This window comes from Herpailurus yagouaroundi, unplaced genomic scaffold (assembly GCF_014898765.1).
Source record: "Herpailurus yagouaroundi ecotype Mexico unplaced genomic scaffold, PumYag 186, whole genome shotgun sequence".
NCBI classification, from domain to species: Eukaryota; Metazoa; Chordata; class Mammalia; order Carnivora; family Felidae; genus Herpailurus; species Herpailurus yagouaroundi.
The window spans coordinates 3,794,942-3,815,989 of record NW_024412417.1 but is presented as its reverse complement, the minus strand read 5'-3'; the positions used below and the strand labels follow the sequence as shown (position 1 = coordinate 3,815,989).

Below are 21,048 nucleotides of genomic sequence, written 5' to 3'. Positions count from 1 at the left end.
TACCAATTAAATTCTCAGGAACACAACAGATCTCCTTCAGCTAGTTCATGACACCTGGACCAAAACAATACATTAACAATCCTGTACCAGCATTAGTTTGTGCAAATTTCCTTCTTCAACACCCATGAGTCTTAGAATATTCTTCAATTTCATTTACCCTAAATAACCTTCATTATTTTAAAAGGTTTAAAACTTCAACCTGATTTCTAAGAGCCATGGCTTAAATGCCTATCTCCTTATGTTCCTCTATTTTGTCTGAGACATAGTGCTATGTTTATATATTTATTCCAAAACCCTTAAAGCAAGAATTTGGGATTGTATTATTCTCAATTATATATAAGGACAAAATAAAGCCAGGATAAAATTCTAAAACAAGATTTTCCCTATTTCTAAATTGTAAAATTGTTTAAGAATAACAATTTGAACGAACAAATGATTTAATTCATACATCTTTTATTCTTCTTTTGGCAAACATCAGATAACATGAGCAAAACTATATTGCTCACTATAGTTACATACATTCTTTTTTGCTTTATATAAGTTTGTAAACATATGTAAGTGGATAAAATTCTTGGCTAAAGACATATTCCAAAACTCTGACATATACTTTTCTGAATTAAGAGAAAAGAGAGCTTATGAAACTTCCATTAGACCATAATCATACAGCAAACTAAATTAGTATATACTGTTTTTAAATTACATCTGCCATTTTTTAAAGACTTCAGTTTTTGGTTACAGCTAAAATGATTTTTATTTGAAGTTTTATGGAAGAACAGAAGCTGACCACTTAAAAATAAAAAATAATAAAAATAAACCTATAATCAAGAAGGTTCCATTCATCTTATTAACAAAAAATAATTACGAGGAAGTTATTTTAAATATAGATGGCATCTGTACTAACTAGGTTTATGATACTTTTTTTATTACTTCTTCATGCTTATCTTTTGATTTTAAAGTAACAGATGATTTCATAAAAAAAGGTCAGCCATTTACCATTTTATAATTTAATTCTTTTATAATTTCAGACCCAAACAATTTCAGATCAAGGATTACAAAACAGTCAGCCTTCAGAATACACTTTGTTAGGCAAACAGAACAGTTTTTCATCATTTGAGCTAGAACACCTTCATGCAGTACTTGCTATAGCTGACCACAGTCCCTACCAGCTTCCCACATTGTCATCAGGTGGGCATGTGAGACTAACAACTGGTTTTAATATCAAAAAACCCAATATTTACTTACAAAAATTAGTTGCGCTCATGGAGCAAAAATTGAAATATTATAAATTTGATGCTAAATCTTAGTATTTACTCCTAATTTGGGAAAAACAGATGACACCAAAAGTTTCATTTTCATTAATACTTAGTTACATAACAAATTATCAGCGAGACATGTTTCTACATACAGATACTATCTTCTTAGAATAGTGTTAAGAATAATGTGAAATCTGAGCCAGATAAATCATTCATATTAGAAAGTATTGTATACTGATTTTACTATTCAGTCTTAGCTCCCAAACAGTGGCTTTCAACTTGATCCCTATATGTAACATAAACATTCTCACATATCTGAAATAAATGTAGGCTAACTAACTTTCTTCTAATCCTGGAGAATGAAACAAAAACAGAGGTCTGGTAAGACAAATTGAAAGTGAGGAGAATTTGAAGTAAAGTTGGCCTTGGACCCTTTTACATTGCTACTCCTTCAGTGTGTACAAGTTAAAAAAAAAAAAAAAATGAGAGGCCACAAACTATGAGTGGAAAAGACCACAAGGAAAGCAAAGCAGCTAAGTGGTGACGAGGAAAACATAACGAAGAATATAAAAATTTGCAGTTTTGAATATGATCAAGAAATGATGGTACTGGAGCTTCTGGCTGGTTCACTTAGAGCAAGCAACTCTTTATTTATTGTGGGGTCATGTGTTCAAGTCCCCATGTTGGGTGGAGAGATTACTTAAAAAATAAAAAAATAGAATAAAAAAATAAAAGACACTAAAAAACTGTAAGAAAACATGATGGTACTTCTTTAGAGGTCTGATCTGATAGGAACACCTATTTACCTTTAAATTTCTCATTTCTTACACTTAACTGATTCCCATGTGAATAAATATTTTAAAATTTTTAGTTATTAAAGCAAGCTTTTTAGCTGCACTTTGATGGGGCTATATAAAAAGCTTCATAGTATTAATTCCATCAAGTACCAGGGTTACTGAAATCAGATACATTTATAAGCATTAATTAGATTTGCTGTCACCTTTACCACATTTTTGCAATGACCAAGTCATTTCATTTCTTCAAGAAAGTTACATTAAAATGGTTACTGAAAGCTTTTAGTAATAAGGAGAAAAATCAAATTTATTTCAACGCATAATAGAATGTTCAAGACCCTATATTAGTAAAAATATCAGCAAATAGGTACTATCTTGGTCTGTAAATGATGTATTCCACAACGACTCACAAGTGTTTTTAAATACCACAAAGGGAACACTGGTTAAAGTTTATCTCTGGCATACTTTAAAAAAAAATCTGTTAGTAGCTTTGCCATAAAACTGATTTAAGGTAGTTGTGTTTTTCAGTAATGTCAGAACAATCCAGCACTTGTAAGAAGACTCAGATCGGCACACTGTACTAAAACATAATTGTGTAACATTTTGTAAACTAGCTGCAATTTTCAGTAGCTGTGTTCACCAACTGTGTAACAGAATTGTAATGTTCTCCTAAGCCGTATGCATGTCTCATATATCTGAAATGAGAAAAGGAGAAATGAGTAGTTTAGACAAAAGTAATTCATTGTATATAAATGTTTATTATGTATATAAAACCAAACACTCAATGAATCACTCCACAGGGGTATCATTCAAAGACTTCATTGACATATTACTTAAAAGTTCAAACCCATTTGAAAAGCTTCAGCAGTCAGTAAAATCTGGTTCAATAACTCTGTCTGCTGAGTTTAAGTCAGGGAAAACACAATCATTAGGGGGCAAAGGAAAATTACTGAGATGCTGAGTACTCAATAACCTTAAATTTTTACCTAAATCTAAGCCATTAATGATTACCTTGGTAGTCTGGCTAATAAACAACACTAAAGCCAACAGCAAACTCTCCATGCTGTGTTTCAAAAAAGAATTCTCAATCATGTAAAATACTTTGACAATACGAAGAAAAACTCTCTAAGGAATAACCAATTAGGCAACATGAATATATTTCCGCTTTTGTTCTTGTTGAAACTTAGCATTATTAATGTCACACTAAGACAGTATGAAAACTAATCCTAAAATCTGTAATCTTTAGAAATGATTTTATTCTTAACTCATACACAAGAATAAACCACTATAAGTTTAAACAATTATCTAGGGGCGCCTGGGTGGCGCAGTCAGTTAAGCGTCCGACTTCAGCCAGGTCACGATCTCGCGGTCCGTGAGTTCGAGCCCCGCGTCGGGCTCTGGGCTGATGGCTCAGAGCCTGGAGGCTGTTTCCGATTCTGTGTCTCCCTCTCTCTCTGCCCCTCCCCCATTCATGCTCTGTCTCTCTCTGTCCCAAAAATAAATAAACGTTGAAAAAAAAAAAACAAAACAATTATCTAAATCACATATTCACTGACAATGCTTTCTAATTTTATAATTGCCTTTAACATAAAATAAGCGTAATTAATGCAACCGAAGACATATTTTTTCTAATTAATCAACATATACAACCTAACATCTTTGAATAATTCTTTTTGTCTTAACTATGAAAAATGTAACAGTAGAAATTTCCAGGTACTTACACAAGTATTAATGGGTTTTTTTGATATTCTTCACCAACTACAATAGGAGGAGAATCTGCCTGTATTATCTCTATTGGTGTTTGTAAAATATGAGACAAGGCTCTTAGCTATAGGAAAGAAAATGTATTAGTAAGGAAAATAAAAAGGTAAATCTTACTCAAGTCATAAACTACTGAGTATGCATGAATAGGGCAACCATCATCCAACAGAGATCTACTCTGTTCCTCACTATACACCAAGAGCCTGCCTGCCACAGAGTAGACATTTAATACGATTTGTTGAAAAAACAAATGTAATATTTATTAAATCAAAGCAGAAATTTCAAGCCCTGGCTACACAACAGCTTTTTAGAAATAGCAATACCATAGTTAATGAAGTAAAGGTTCATTATACTAGTCCCTCTACTTTTGAATACTGCTTGAAAACTGCCAGTTTTTAAAAATACTATCACTCAGGCACCAGATCAAATCAATTACAATTTGGGAGGGGCTGGGAGAAGGAGAGAAAGAACAGGAAATATTAGGAGGTTTATTCTTCTAAAAGCTTTCAGATGATTCTAATATACTAGTGCTGAAAACCACTGTTCCATAATATTCAAGGCATGAGTAGCTATGTATGTGAATTGTACTATCCTTTCATGGATTTTCCACATGATTAATACACAATGTTAATTTCATACCATACATTATAAAAATAGAGTTTAAAGGCAGATGAATAATAGTTAATAATAAATATTGGTAGTAACACTGTTTAGACCTACTACGACCAGGAACACTAAGCATTTTATGTATATTAACTCATTCAATCCTGACAATAATCCTATGGGATAGGTAAAGACCTAGAATCTAAAGCGAGTGGTCAAGATGCCTGCCCAAAGTCAAGCGTAAAGAAATAAAGTGACCTGCAACTGAACTGAGAAGTCTGACTCTGGAGCCCAAGTTCATAAATTAATCATTCAACAGTCCTCAATCTTAGTGCCCTCACATCTATGTATTTGCCCAATCATAAGAACATTTTGTCTGGAACATGGTCCTTTTAGGATGTTGTAAAAGAAGGGTAAGAAATTTCTTCAAATATATGGAAATTCTGTACTGCACAGTAGCAAACTTAATCCCACACTCTACCTCATAAAATGTTCCTTTGAGGTATTTTTTTCTTATACCTGAAATTACATTTTTAAAAGCCAGCACAGAATGGAGAGTGTGAAGCAAGCTCTGGAAATCTTAACATCCCTTCAAAGTCTTTAAAAATCATATAAAGAATTTCTCTTGAATAATTTAAATTTACCCCATTGTAAAAACAGCAATTCCTATGTCAAATGAATTCATAGACCAAAAATTTATGAGTAAATGTCCTTCAAAAGATGTTGTAAAGTTTTTTTTCTCTCTTTAAAAAGACTTGCTTAGGTCTGTAGTTCTATTAATTTGTGCTCCTCAAGAAAGTTCAAGCACCTTTACTCCTAATGTAGTCACAAAGCTACTATGACAATTTCCTGAGTTTCAGAGACCCAGGAGAGGCATACAAAATGAATGGACACAGTTCCCTCTGGTGGCTCAGAAGAGGTACAGATACAGACTTACTGAGAAAAAGACGTTAAAGAAGCATTCACGTCATTTCTCCAAAAAGTATAGTTCTTGAAGTGAAATACTCAGATCCACAAACCATTCAAGGTGACTAATTACCACTACACAATATTAATTCCACTGCTAGATTCATCCATCTGGTACATTAGCTTACAAAGTTCTATGCATACAATACTTGTCTTATTTAATGTCCACAAATGACCTACCAAGTACACACAGGGGTTTTATTATCCCTATTCAATTAGGACACTCGAGCTCAGGAAACATGGCTGACTCCCCGCAGGTCACAAAACTGAAAAGTAGAAGGAAAGCCAGGACCCAAACCTAGGACTTTCTCTCCTATCCCCTGACTTTTGAATACCCCAGGCTGCCTTATCACCACTTGGAACTATTAGATGTTTATTCTGTTTTAATAAAACAAAGTTAAAGTAAGATAAAGCTTTAAAAAAATCCTGATGAATTCCCTACAAGTGGCTGAACATACTGTCTTCCTACATGTGAATTTTGATGCATCAGATACTGCTCTGAAGTCAGTCTCAACTGGAATTCCAATTATGATGTACTGTGGCAGGATCTGACCCATAATTTCACATAAAAATACGGTTTTCTCTTTACTTTATAATAGTGATTTTCATCAGCTGAGCCACTAGGCTAAATCTTACTATACTTGAATAAAATCATCACTTTCATAAGTCCAGAAAATCAAATATATTGCCAGGAGCAGCATCACAAATGGAAACACCCAAGAGTAAAATTAGCCTTACCAACCCACAAATCAACCACTGGGCTATTTAAAATGAAATAGTGCTTTACTTCCCAAAGATACATACTTAACGGCCTAAGAATGTTAATTCCCCATTTCAATGCTTCATGAGTAGAGAAACGGCAAATACGTAACAAAAAGGGATACTCAAAGAGAAAGTGGGACCATCTGAAAAATACATCTGATATGGGATTTAGAAATAATTTAACAATCCACAAATACTATGAATAATTACAAACTTACCTCAAGCTGACCTCCCCATGCAGCTGTGTTGACGATATCATCACAGTACTTCCTAAACTCTTCTGTAGAAAAAATGAGAATATAGCACTTAATAATTTTCATAACTCATGTTACCAGATCCCTTTTATAGCTCCCACAATTCCTGATCATTACTCAAGTTGTAAACCTACTCCTTTGTCTACCTGCACTCTCTAGAATTTAATCCAATTCCCAGATCCAAACTTAACTCGCTCCAACTTTCCACCACCTCTCCATCTGAGAGGAAAGCAATTCATTTCTGTTTCTCTCCCTCACGCTGAGGCCTAGGGACTTAATTACATAGCAAGCCTATTCTTCTCTCTTTAGCTAAGCAACCCTCAAAACTGCCACCATACTCAATATTTTGACATGTATTTTAAAATCCAAACCTGCATCTGAAAAAATACACTGAACTAAAACACTGCAGCCTTAAATTGGGTCCACTGTAAGACCCCACAAGAGATGTGAGAAGAGGGGCACCTGGGTGGCTCAGTCGGTTAAGCATCCAACTTTGGCTTAGGTCATGAGCTCACGGTCTGTGAGTTTGAGCCTTGCATCAGCCTCAGTGCTGACAGCTCAGAGCTTAGAGTCTGCTTCAGATTTTGTGTCTCCCTCTCTCTCTCTGCCTTTCCCCAGCTCACGCTCTCTCTCTCTCAAAAATAAACATTAAAAAAAAAAAAAAAGATGTGAAAAGAGAATCAGGGTAAAACTAGAAAGGAGTTGAAACTCCTTTGCCAGCAGTAGCATCAAACAGTGCCTCTATTTGTTATTTTTATTTTTTTTATTTATTTTTTTTTTTTAATTTTTTTTTCAACGTTTATTTATTTTTGGGACAGAGAGAGACAGAGCATGAACGGGGGAGGGGCAGAGAGAGAGGGAGACACAGAATCGGAAACAGGCTCCAGGCTCTGAGCCATCAGCCCAGAGCCTGACGTGGGGCTCGAACTCACGGACCGCGAGATCGTGACCTGGCTGAAGTCGGACGCTTAACCGACTGCGCCACCCAGGCGCCCCTCTATTTGTTATTTTTAAAGCATTTACCTTATTTGCTTCAGTATCAGTTCTAGCCAAAGAAAGGACTTCCTGGACGAGTCATGAGAGTAGGACCTAAGTGCAGTTTAATGGCACATCTTGAGCATACACACCTTATACAGAAAGTTAAAAATGGGAAGCTAATACCCTTCCTGTTTAGAGGAAAGGAAAAAAATTATGGACATGTACAGAAAAGTATGTCCTGTGTGTTTGCCTCATTCACTGCTATATTCCCAGCGCTCAGGGTCCTAGAAGTGCCTAGAAGAGTCCCTGGCACATAGTGGCCTTCAATAAATATTGACTAAATGAATAAGAAATTAAGTCTTCTGTCTTTTTTTAAAATTCAGCATGCTGAGTTGCCAACTCTTTTCCACTGCCCTGCAACTAGCAGAGTCAGGGACTCCATTAAAGCAAAGTCAACCTTAACCATCCCTTCTCCTATCCCTCCTGGTCATTTGACTTGCCAATGGATACTGCCACACCTGCAATCTTCTCTTAAGGACGAACTTTCCTCTATCATATCTCTGACTCTCCCCAACACTCTTTCAGATTTTCACCTGCTCTCTCCTTTACTGGCTAGTTTTTCTTTTTTCTACCTCCCCATAAATATTCTATCTTAATTGTCAAAGGTATTAGAGAGAATAATAAGGCAGGTTATTAACTCATTTGTTTTTTGGTTTTGCAGAGTCAAATTTTGCCTAAGTATTGTGGCTTATTGAAAGTAAAATTGAATTTCCCAAAGTATAGGATAAAAGGATTTGGTTTTCCGATCATTCTCTGCTTATGGTCTTTGGACCCTATACTTCCACAGACTAGTCAAAGCATACCTCCCTCTATGCCTACTTTGTGACATGTGAACTCAGAAACATCATTTTCTCAGTAATAATAATGAATCCTATTCCACGTTTGCTTTAAAAAATATACTAGTATCTATTATAATATAAAAAACAATTCTGCCTAAATTTTGAGACTTTTTCCTCCATAAGAACTATAATAGGTTTTTCTTCTTCTCAATGCCAAGAATCACTTTATTTAACAGCAGCAACAAGACATAGTAAAGAAAAATAAATTACCTAGAGTATACATATCTCCTGTATTAGGGTTTGTTAAAAATGGCAGAAAGTCTTCCACATGGCCTTTTATATATTCAGCAGTTTGACTTCTCAAGGCAGCCACAGTCAAAGGGCATTTCTGTTCTTTGAGTTGATCTTCAATGGCTCTATACATACAGTGGCCATCAGATGGAATCTGTTTAATTTCCAACTGTCTTGCTGCCAATATTTGAGCAAGTTTTTCACTTTCTAAGTGTCTGGCTCCAGATAAGTTCTCAATTTCAGCTTCAGCTATCCTTTCTTCCCGCTCCTTTTCCAATGCAGCTTTTTTGTCCTAGGAGGAGAATATAGGAAAGTTAATTCACAATAATGAGGACTATTTTACATTTATTAAGGGGATAGAAATGTAAGACCCTCAAGACTTTTGCCATTTTTGTCCCTTCTCCCACAAGCATTGTCATATTGATGATCTCATCACTTGTAGAATTTTCTATACTGGGAACTCCTTTAAGGGCAACTATCTTTCTCATCTGCATGTACCCAGCACCGAGCTCTATACCAGGACAAAAAAAAAAAAAAAACCTTCAAATTTTTCTTTAAAGTCTACTTAAAAACTACATGAGGAGTGCCTGGGTGGCTCAGTCGGTTAAGCATCTGACTTTGGCTCAGGTCATGATCTCACTGTTCATGAGTTCAAGCTCCGCATCGGGCTCTGTGCTGACAGCTCAGAGCCTGAAGCCTGTTTAGGATTCTGTGTCTCCCTCTCTCTCTCTCTGCCCCTCCCCCACTTGCACTCTGTCTCTGTCTCTCTCTTTCAAAAATAAATGAACATTAAAAAAAAATTTTTTTTTAAATATGTTTCTAAAAGATTTAGTTACTGATTTCAAAGTACTGCCTTAATACTGTGTTGTGCTAGGCCTTAAAGCAACATCATTATCATATTTATGCCAAGCTAATCCAAGCTTTTTAACTTATCACTCCACTACTGAGGCATTAGCATGCTAAATCACCTGTGCAGTATTAATATGCCAAAGACTTTAGAAGGGTAGGGGAATTCTATTTATCTAGCCTAAAGAAAAAAACAGTGCATGTGTACGTACACACACACACACACACACACACACACACACACTTAACTGAAACAACAGATAAAAACATTCTTATAAAAAGTTAAAGTATCATGATAGACAAAAGTTCCTCTAATGACCAATGCCAATTTCAGTGCCTGCTGTAGAAGTCAGGTGTGTATCTTTCTAGATTTTTTTTCCTAAGCGCTTTAACAAATATTGATGTACTCAAAGTATAGAAAAAATACTTTAACAAAAATGGTATCACATTATATTCTGCAACTTGCTTTCCTTATTCAAATATCAGAAGAGTTCTTCCCATGGCAACATATGCAAGGATTAGGTATGGATGGGGCATGAGATCTATGACATGAAGGATGGATGAGAAGTAGAGTGGGAAGGCTGGGGGGAAAGAAAGAAATCCTGACAGTTGGACTAGCAAGGATCAAAGCCAGAAAGCACTGTTTCATAGCTGAACACAGTTCATATAGCTAGGGTACCATAGAAACATGTCAAGAGCTAAGAAAAGATATGTATATAGCTAATATATACTAAATCTACACATACATACTTAAAAATTAGAAAAATATACACAAAATATTCATAGTGCTTTTCTCTGGATGGTACAATTACAAAATAATGTTTGCCCCCCATGCCCATTCCCCATCTACCTCCCCTCTAGCAACCATCAGTTTGTTCTCTGTATTTAAGAGTCTCATTTTTGTTTACAAAATAAGTTTTGTTTTGTGTGTGTGCACACATGCATGCTTTTGTGCATCTAATTCTCTACCATGAATACGCTTCATTTATATGCTGGTCATGACTGCTTTTCAATTTCAGAGAATAAAAATCAAGAAAAAGTAAGAAAAGGTAAAGACTGTCATGTCCCTAGCTCTCATTCCTCCTTGGGGCAGAAAAATTAATGGAAAGGCAAATTTCAATGTAACTTACTGTCACACATTTGAACTACTTGCCTGGTAGGTGCCATACTAGAACCTAAAGTGATTTGTAAGTTACCTGAATCAAAAGCAGTATTATCTTCCTAATGAAATATACACCTGTTTAAGTTTATTCCACCCAAATCCAACCATGCCAGAAATAACATGAACAAATTTATTTCACTGCATACCTACAACTGTGCATCACAGCGGCATAAAAATCTTAAAACACAAGATGGCACTGTTACTTTATGAAAGTCTAAAAAACATTTTCAGAGGGGAGAGGGAGGATAAGCACCTTGGACATCATCTAATCCAAAACCCCTCATTTTCCTCTGAGGAAACAGCACGCAGAAAGATTTCCAAAGGCCATACAGCTGGTTTAGAAGCAGAGTGGGACCAAGGACAACACAGAGCGCTCCTTCTATCCAGGCACCTAAATCAGAATAAAAGTTGGAGCAGATGGGAGCTGGAGTTAATGATGTTATGTACTAGTTACTGGAAGAGTGGAATTTTATACTAAACCGTTTAAGCTTCTAAAATCTAATCCAAGCATTTCACTTTTGTCCTCAAGCTCCACTTTAATGTTACACAGTAACTATGTTTCCTTTCCAGGGCACAAGGTGGGAAATTCACTGGATTCTTTTCCCAGCCACTAATAGTTTCCCAGTGGCACTAGGCACTGTGGTTTCTACAGCCCAAGTGCTGGAGACAGAATGGCAACAATTAAACCTAATAAAAGCATATATGTAAGATGAAAACAGCACTTAATTTCATAAATATATTGTCAGTAAAACTAGAGTCCTGTCAATGAAGTCATGCAGCAAAATCAACTCTGAAGAGGAATCTTAAGAGCTGGGTACCAGTCCTGGGTTGGTATCAAACTTTCAGTATGCCACTGACAATTCTGAAAAATGAAGAAATTGAACTAGAACTCATTCTGGCTCTCAAATTTCCTATTTTTGGAACCCAGTTCTCCTGAGTTCTACTTGGGGCTCTTTCCAGCATACCAAAGAGCTTCTTCCATTCAAGTCTGCTGAATTAAATAAAATACTCCCCTTTTTTTCTCAATTAAAAATAAGAGATTTGTCCTACGATACTCCAATAATAAATATTTATAAATTTTTGTCATGTTTTCTTAAAGAGAGTTGTATCTCTCCCAAAGACAAACACCATTCTTTTTATTCCTTGGTGCCTTTGTCTAAAAAAAAAAAAAAAAAAGTTCAAGTTTCATTTTCTTATATAAACTTTTAAGTGTTTTCAGTTCCAGAATCTTATTAATACTATTAATATAACAAAGCAATAAAAAAAAAAACTTTGGGAATTACTTCTAGCGTGTTTTCTCTGCCAAGTATTTAAGCAGCTGACTACAAAAGATACTAAATTTTTTGAGGGTATAGTTGAAAAGGTATGCATTTTAGCTATGCATTGTTCTAGGAGAAAAGTAACAAAATGTTTGAGAAAAGGGAGTTTAATTTTTTGTTTTGGTCCAGCTGGGGTCCAGCTGGGGATGAATAAGATTAGATACAGACAGGAAGGAGTTGGGGCCTATGTTTTCCAAAATTAAATAGGCTACTCCAAGATGTATCAATTACTAAGTAGAGGCAATCCCAATAAATATTTTGTTATGCTACTGCCAAGCAAAAACTCTGCCCTTTGCTTTTGATCTATAGCAGCTAGATGACAACAATAAGGCTATCACAAAGAGAACATGTATCTTAAGTAGGGAGTTAAAACAGATAACCTCCAAGATACCATAAAATCTAAGTTTCATGATTCTGTGAAATTCACAATTATAATATTTACTCAAGAATACAATCTTATATAAGCATGAAAATGTTTGACCATTTGCAACTTAATCAACTTTCAAACAACAAAAAACAAGCTACTGGTCTTGGGTTGAATTTGTAAGAGGCACACTACACAGGACTGAACACAGTAAACATACTATCATTGGCTGACCCGCTAGTTCTCCAGGCACTGTGTTAGGGCTTTGGCAACAGTACATTACTTAATACTTACAATAACTCTACAAAGCAGGTATTATTTCACCCATTTTATACATATGAAACTGAGGTTTAAAAAGGTTGAGAATCTTACCCAAAGTCACAACAGTAAGTAGGATTAAAACCTTCAAAAGTCTGACACCAAATACCATGCCCAATTAAACTGGGTACTACTAAATTATAAAACGCTAAGTTAGCTTAAAAATAAGTATTTAAACCCTATAAAACAACAAGTGTTAGTAAAACAATACTAGAGACTAAACAGACTGTTTTTAAAACCCCTTTTTCTTTTCCCAAGTGAACAGCCCTTACTTATCTAATCTCAGTCCCATAGTTTTGATTTCATGAACTCACTACTTCCAACAAATCAGTTTCCTTATAGCTCTCACCACGATGCAGAATTATTTCATGCCCACATGCGTGCTATTTATCGTACTTCAAATATCCTCTTTAAATAACTATTTTCTTAAAATTCTAACTCATTTAACACTTGTCACAATGAACTTTTCCTTCTCTGAATTCCCACTGCAGCTAACCATTACATAGGTACCTGCATAAACCTCAGAATTTTGGACACCTGTGTATCTTGCTTAATTTCTAGATTCAAATCCTTGTTTCACCACTTAGTACCATAGTTTTTAACCAAAATTGTGCATCAGAACCATCTGGGCCCACACTGTGTAGATTCTAAATTATTAAGTCTGGGATAATATATTTGTAAAAAATATTCTTTGCACACTCCCCTTCTATGCCCACTCTCTTAAGAGAACTAGAAACGGAACATGTTATTTTATACTGGTTAGGCCTATTTTCTTAAAATGAGATTAAGAATCTACTTCACAGGATTATAATCAGGAGTAAATGAGATTTCATATAATCTATAATAAGCCTAGCATTGTACCTAGCAAACAGCAAATGCCTAATAAATGTTAGCTCAGGTCCTTTGACAAGGAACTCCATCATTTTTTTTCCTACTCCCTTCCTACACAACACCTAAGAGAGTAATAAGCATACAGCACTAACTTAATTACTTGGTGACATGACATTCATACCCGTCTCTTTTGTGCTTTTGATATCCGAGGTGGCTGATTCTCAAGAACCAAGTTTGAAATGTTAACAGCAACAGAATCTATCTGAAGGAAACAAAAAGCATTAACGAATTAATGAAAAATACTTTTAATTTATCATTCAAAGTATTAGACTATTAAATTATTGAAAAAAACCACAAATGCATGTAATCCCACAACTCAAATTTGAATACTACTACTAGATACGTTATTACAAGACATGGTTGTGTCTCCTTTCTCTATTTTTAAGGGAGAATTCGTCCGATTCCCAAAAGGTTTTCTTACAGCTCTCCAAAGATAATGCTCATCCCTGCAGGCTTTTCCTTCTTGCTTCCAATTCCTACTCCATTAACCCAAATACTTTCTGTATGTGCCAACTCATTCAGCAGTCCACCCTTCCCTTCTCTAAGTGTTGACAGTACCTATAGGATACATAAGGTCCTGCACTGGCTCAGTTCACTACTGCCTTCATAAGCTCAAATGTGGCAGGAAAGGCCATTCTCCATCTTAATTAGCCAGAACCTGATGAACCCTGCTTCTTGACCGTAGTAACATATTGAGCTTTCTCTATCCTTTCCCATTTACAAACTGATAACTATAGGTAGAAAAGTTAAGGTATTGTTCAGATAGCACAACCAATCTTAATCATCAAATGGCTGTCATGTGTTTGCTAAAGAAGATGCTAGACTTTTAACGATCAGGATTAGCAGCTAGCATTTTATTATCGCAACTATAGCTTAAACCAGTTTTTAGTAGGATACATACATAATGCATATAGAGACCTCTAGTAACAATAGAGCTAGCACTCTTCAAGGCTATTCCCAAATTATCAAAATATCAAAACCAAATTAAGATTTCAAATAATAGTTACATCAACTTTAATAAAATGAATATTGTTACATTTTTCAGAGGAATCTGCTAAAATCTACAAACTGCCATGCTGACAATAGGCAAGAAACAGAAAAGCATCTGGAAAGCAATGACATAAGAATTCATATAGCATTCAGAAAGAAAACAAGCTTAAGTCAATGAAAAAGACAATAGGTCAAAGTAAAATGGGAGCTTGTATTTTAACAAACAACATGTAGCTTAAGAATCAAACATTTTTGTCCTTGGAAACGTAGGAAAGCTCAAAATTGCAAATGAGAAGATAATTGGAATACCATGATTGTGACAACACAAACACCTGGGCATCATACTACGTTACTTGGGAATAAAATATGCTAAGACACAGAGGCACCTGGGTGGTTCAGTTGGTTGAGTGTCCGACTTCGGCTCAGGTCATGATCTCATGGTCTGTGGGTTCGAGCCCAGCGTCCGGCTCTGTGCTGATAGCTCAGAGCCTGGAGCCTGCTTCGGATCCTGTGTCTCCCTCTCTCTCTGCCCCTCCCCCACTCTCACTATGTCTCACTGTCTCTCAAAAATAAATAAATAAATTTTTTTTTTATTAAAATATGTTAAGGCACAGAAGGCCAGGATCTTGATGACTAGCTAACAGGGCTAAAGAAAATGAGAATATGTTTAATATAATGACCACTGTTAATCAGTACAGACAAGTTGTTTTCCCTGTCAAGAACAGACCAAAAATAAACTTAATAAAACCACATTACGGTAGATAAAACTTTGCACAGACATAACATTCTAACTATCGAAAATGGAATGTTATGGAGGCTGTGATCCTTGGTATCCAAACTCATGCAATAAACTACCACACCATACAAAGTTGTAACAGAATTCAATATTCACATCTTGGGAGTAAGACCATTCTGATTTTGAATTCTAGCTTTGGCACTTAATAGCTGTTCAGAAGTAAGTTCTTAATCTCTCTGAGTCTATTTCCCTCTTGAAAAATGAGATTCTTTACATTCACTTCATGGATAATATCTTAGTATGTTACTATAAAAATTACATGAGATAATACAAATATGTCGAAGTGCTTGGCACACAATACCTATTAGCCACAGTAAGTATTAGTTAAAATGACAGTATGCTCCAATTTACCCAAGAAACGTAAATTTTCACTCATTACAACTTGTTCATAAAGCACTTTATAATCTAAAAATGATTTCATATTTGCTGTCCCATTTGATTCTTACAGAATCTCGTGCTTAAGCAGCAGAAGTATTTATATCACATTATATGTGGAGAAGTTTATGCTCAGGAAGTTTAAGTAACTTTACCAAGGTTACAATACTATTTAATGGCAATTCTGGGACTAGAAGTCCTAACTTCCATTTGGTGAAGCTTCCTCTAGTCCACTTTATCAATCTGTTCCTCTATGGGGCAAGTAAATAGTTGACGCGTACTTTTTTTGCTGACCTCCCTTACAAAAACACATTACCATGTAAACCTGGTCACAGAAATATTAATGAATGGTGACGCATGATTGTGACTTCCGTTCCCTCTAATTGTACGATGTCATACAGTCAACAGTTTAATATTAGAGATGGGCAGTGGCTTTCAAATGCTGTAGGCAAAGAGAAACACTACTTTACATACTTTACTTTCCTTAGAAGTCAGCTTCAGTTGCTCCAGTTCTTCTTTATGTTTCTGTTCCATTTCTGCTTCCAACTTAGCAACATCTTCGGTGAGTTGCTTCCTCCTCTTTTTGTCATTCTTGGGAACAGCATTCTTCATACCCTGAATTCTGGCTGAAAAGCCACCAAAATCATTAAGTCAACAATTCAGGATTGAGAGGAAATGAAAAATGGGGACAATAAGGGGAGAAAGGTGGAAACAAATAATGATAGAAGAGTAACTGCGTTATTAGACATTTACAGATAAGAGCTCAGATGGAGACAAAAAGAAAATCCTCAAAACTGTACGTTTGTTTAGTGTGATAGGAAAAGGAAAAAGAAAAATGACTCAAGTTTTAAATCTTTTAACTATCCCTTTTGAGTCCTCAAAATTGAGGTGAGGTATTTTAAGAGCATCCATTAGATCCAAGTGTCGGTAACAGGTTCAGGAACGGGAAAGGGAGACAGGGGAGGGGGCGGTACAGTCTGGGCCCAACATCACGGCTTGGAGGTATTCTCAGACACCAGCACCCAGGCGGTGACGTGGGGAAGCCGAGACGTGGCGGATCTAAGAAAAGGAAGCTTCTGAAGATCTGGCAGATTAAGGGACCACCGGGATAGGGGATTAAGAGGGAAGAGGATACTAGCTACTTTGGGAAAGTCTAGGAGGAGCCAGATCAGAAGCCTCTCAAGATTCCTCAGAACCGACCCGCCACGCGCCCTTTCCTGGGTCCGGGAGACTTCCCACCCCCTGGTCACCTTGCAGCTCCTTCTTCTCTTTGCGATGCCTTCTCACTAGCCGCTCCTCCTCAGCAAGCTCTTCCGCCAAGATTGCCTCCATGACGACCAGGTAGCCCAGCACACGCGCTGGTAGCTGCACCACGAGCTAACAGGCACCTTCCACCCCTCACCCTCACCCGGGGTGCCATTGGTCGCGGCTGGGACCCAGTCCCGCCTTCGAGGCGGTACCGGATCTAAGCAGAGTCATTGGGCCGAAGAGAAAGGCGATGCGATGGACGCATGCGCACTCCCGTGACTCTGGTCTATGGAGGCGAGGCGGTGGGGGGGGGGGCGCGACAGCGCATGGGGGTGTGGCTTGACCGCTGCAGTTTGCTGCTTCGTGATTGGCTAGCGCGTTATAGCTCCTTCAGGAATAAAGCTACGCGTCCGGCTACCGGCTCTGACGTGAGGCGCGCAGTGATGACGTGACGGGAGCCATTTTGGAAGTTCGTTACCTTTCGTTGGGTCTTCAGACGGACGGCGTTCTCTAATCGTTTCTTTTGGTCAAATTCCTGAGACGTGCTGTTCAAAAGGTAAGGAAGAAAAAGAAAACATATAAGTAAAACTGTTAATAATTATCCATGGGAATCTTTGGGCTGAGTCAGTCAAACGGTAGGGAATTAAGTTTTGTTCATTGTTTTAAAGGTCGTAATACCTGAGTTCAGAAACCGCTCACAATTGAGAAAATGCCGCCTCTTGAAATGGATATAGAAGTGGAAACCGAAGAGGTTTTAAGGATGGACCATCATATGGTACAGAAGCTTACAGACCTATGCTCGAAGATAAAGAGGCTACTGTCAGAGCACTTGGAAAAGTATAAGAGAATTGAAAGAGAACGGAAACATGCAAACCCGGTCGGCCACAAAAACGAATTACAGAAATAAATGAAAAAAGAAACTAAGCATGAGGAAAAAAAGGGAAAAGATAGAAGAGACAACTAGAGAATCTGTCCAAGAGATGCAATCTACGCATAATAAGAATACCTGAAATAGATGACAAAGCAATTGAAGCAGAGACAAAATTTAGGAACCAATAGTAGAAAATTTTCCAGACTTGAGGGACTAACTAGATCGGCAAATAGAAAAGCTCATAGGCTACCAGAACTTAACGAAAAGAAAGCAACACTTAGACATACCCTAGTGACGTTAAACTGGAAGATAAAAAATTCTACAAGTATTTAGAGAAAGCAGGTTACTCATAAAGGGGTAAAAGTCAGACTGACCTGAAATTTCTTTTGCAGCTCCGAATGCCAAAAAGACAAGCAATGTCTACAGAGGTTTAAGGGAAAATAATTTTGAGCCAAGAATTCTGTATCCTGCTAAGTTATTTCTATACGAGGGCAACTGGAAGACATTTACAGATACTCAGGAGTTAAAAGTATAAAGTGTATCACCCAAATGCTGTCCTTGAAAAATTTGTTAAATGACGTTACTGCAACTCATAAAAACCATAAGTTAATTCAAGGGTAGTGAAGCAATTGTATGAAAAAAATAGGGTAAAAAAAAAAAAAACTGGGTAAACATTAAAGCTAGTTAAACAGCCTTAAGATTAACTTGTTATATGTGGGGTTATAAGACTAAGTGCAAAAAATAGATTTGTAAGTTAAATGTAAAATTTCACTTTCTCTCATTTTAAACTACAAAGGTGTGGTAAATGTTTAATTTAGAAAGCAAGTAAGAGCTGTTATTTTTAGTATGCATTGTAGACAAAGATATGCAAGCTCTTCAGCTAAACATAAGTAAAATAAAAGGGCTTTGTCAGTGTGGACAGGACACAGTAAAGGCATTCCAAGTGTTAATCTGACAAAATGGGAAATCGGTACAGTTTTGTGTCCTCTAATTATAGAGGGGAAAAAAGTAACCATTTTATCTGTAATGTGAATACTGTGTAAAAAGAAAATTTCTAAATTCCTGGTTGGGGAGGTGGTAGATGAAAACTTTGTTTTATGTACATCTTGTCCAGGGAAAAGCAGTAGTTCCTGCTTCATGTAGTAGTTCATTATAAGTAAATTTGGCACTGAAATAAGGTTATGGGTAAATTAGAATATACCAGCTTTATGGATTGGAGAGGAAGTGTGAAAAACAGCAAGGAAACAAAGTCCTAGAAATTGAAGTAGGAGCAACGTTTTTATCAGAATTTAAGCTATAACAAAGTATAAAGCTGTAGGATGTAATATTTAAGCTTTGTGTGGTAAATAACGTGGCATTCATATGTAAGATGTTCAGTATCTGAGTGGTAGTTTTACTGATGTGTACGTAAGTCATTTTAAGTGTAGACTTAAAATTGTTGCATTTTATGTATTTAATAAAGTAATTCTTAACATACATATGGCAAAAACTGATGGATTCTTAAACGTTCATAGTCCTTAGTAAAGTAAGTGAAAGGAGATAAAGTAATTAAATAGGAGTGTGTGTGTGTGTATGTATGTATAGTAGGTATTACTTTGCTACTTCATTTGTATTTTCAGATTATCCTGAAACATGTCTAAATGATCTAACGTTAGGATACAGAGAAAACTTTAATGTATGATCACATTGCACAAATGACCACATTGCAAAACAGCCTTGAAGCTAAGACTAGATGTTGGAAAATCACACACTTGGAATTTTTGGAATGTTCTTAAATAACTTGGGCAAAGAGAAAATTACAACAAACACTGGTAATTCATGAAATGCTACAATAAAGGATGTTCTACATTACATGTTGTGGGATGGATGCATAAAAGGCAAGGAACAAGGAACATTAGGTGAAGAGCTGAATATGCACCTAATAAGATAGACTTAGTAACTGGAGTTTCTAAATTTAGTTACCTTCCGGTCTAAGTCTTACCACCACACCTGCCCCCCATACAAAAACTTACTAAAGTGTCATCTCTTTCTTAGACTTCCATATAATACTTCCTGCTTTGTGGTCTCTGTGAAAATTATGGTCTTCAGCATTGCCTAGGAGCTTGTTAGAAATGGATCTCAGGCTAATAACGTAGGATTAGATTATAAAATATATTAAGCATCTATAAAGTTTCTCACTGAGGGGCACCTAGGTGGTTCGGTTGAGTGTCCGACTCTTTGACTTGGGCTCAGGTCATGATCTCACGGTTCGTGAGTTCGAGCCCTGCATCAAATTCTGTGCTGACAGCTCAGAGCTTGGAGCCTGCTTCAGATTCTGTGTCTCCCTGTCTCTCTCCCTCTGACCCTCCCCCCACCTCAAAAATAAACAATTTTTTTTTTTAAGAAAAGATTGTGTGAGAAAAGACAAATATCATATGACTTCACTCATTTGAGGACTTTGATACAAAACAGATGAACATAAGGGAAGGGAAGCAAAAATAATATAAAAGGAGGGGGACAAAACATAAGAGACTCAAATATGGAGAACAAACAGGGTTACTGGAGGGGGTGTGGGAGGGAGGATGGGCTAAATGGGTAAGGGGCACTAAGGAATCTCCTGAAATCATTGTTGCACTATATGCTAACTAACTAGGATGCAAATTTAAAAAAAAAAATGATTTTTGTGAGAGTAAACTTCTGGTTTATATGATAAGAAAGTTCATTACTTGAGATGAGGTATATACGCAGAAGAGAATGGCTTATGGAGGGGGAAAAATGAGTTTTGTTTGTAAAATTGGGCATGATTTGTAACAGGGAAATATGTGGATATGTCAGGCATTTGGAATAGAAATCCAGAGCCAGAAAAGATGTAAAGATTAGAAATTTAGGTTTGAGTTTTCTGATTGGAAGACAGTATTTGAGGCCATGAGCAATTACCCTGGAAAGGATGATAAGAAATAGGAGGAAAAAGGAAAGGAGGTGGGTAGGTATTACAGAGGAATAGAAGATTGAGATTTATAGTTCAGTTGAATTCAACATGAAAAACAATGCACTACAGTCAGCCATATACTTAGAGATGAGTAATAATGGAGTAATACGATATTTTTTGTATGGAGTCTTTTAAATTTATAATTTTAAAGCTCTAAATGGCACACCTATTGTCCTAAATATTCTAATTTCTAGTTCACTACTATGTAATTGTATATAGTTTATTTTTATTACTCGCAGTTATTTCTATAAAGTCAAACACTGAATTAGTGAATATTGTAGCATTGCATCTGGGAGGAATCTAGGATTGGGTTCCTGTGAACCTCTGGTCATATTTTCATCAATTGATCAATACATAACCTTGTTTTAAGGTATTTAATTTAGAATCTGTTGTTGATTC

The 21,048-nt window shown here is 36.3% G+C and overlaps 1 protein-coding gene and 1 long non-coding RNA gene across 4 annotated transcripts; one reads left to right on the top strand and one right to left on the bottom strand.

Moving 5' to 3' along the window:
• Window positions 1-988: 988 nt before the first annotated feature.
• On the bottom strand, window positions 989-17,025 carry OTUD6B (OTU deubiquitinase 6B). Of its 3 annotated transcripts, none has more exons than XM_040493945.1 (7): window positions 16,813-17,025; window positions 16,037-16,188; window positions 13,523-13,603; window positions 8,481-8,793; window positions 6,358-6,419; window positions 3,769-3,875; window positions 989-2,742 (listed from the first exon to the last, which is right to left on the bottom strand). In XM_040493945.1, exons 1-7 carry the CDS (start codon window positions 16,892-16,894, stop codon window positions 2,658-2,660), a joined length of 882 nt encoding a protein of 293 aa, XP_040349879.1. In that variant the 5' UTR covers window positions 16,895-17,025; the 3' UTR covers window positions 989-2,657. The 3 variants fall into 3 exon arrangements, with proteins under 3 accessions (XP_040349879.1, XP_040349882.1, XP_040349880.1); XM_040493948.1 differs by lacking the exon at window positions 16,813-17,025 and adding an exon at window positions 10,763-10,900 and having other exon boundaries at window positions 16,037-16,056; XM_040493946.1 differs by lacking the exon at window positions 3,769-3,875 and having other exon boundaries at window positions 16,813-17,024.
• A 204-nt stretch (window positions 17,026-17,229) lies between these two features.
• On the top strand, window positions 17,230-19,174 carry LOC121042686 (uncharacterized). The gene is made up of 2 exons (XR_005796384.1): window positions 17,230-17,366; window positions 17,479-19,174. It is a non-coding gene; the product is annotated as an uncharacterized LOC121042686 (long non-coding RNA).
• The last annotated feature ends 1,874 nt before the right edge of the window (window positions 19,175-21,048 follow it).

Bases quoted from the DNA above. Each gene is read 5' to 3' on its own strand.
- OTUD6B (XM_040493945.1), bottom strand. From the start codon at position 16,894: ATGGAGGCAATCTTGGCGGAAGAGCTTGCTGAGGAGGAGCGGCTAGTG. The intron at 6,420-8,480 runs GTAATTTATTTT...TTTTTTCTACAG, and splicing joins AGGAGATATGTATACTCTAG to AAGAGTTTAGGAAGTACTGT. The intron at 2,743-3,768 runs GTAAGTACCTGG...TTCTCATTTCAG, and splicing joins AAAAACCCATTAATACTTGT to ATATATGAGACATGCATACG.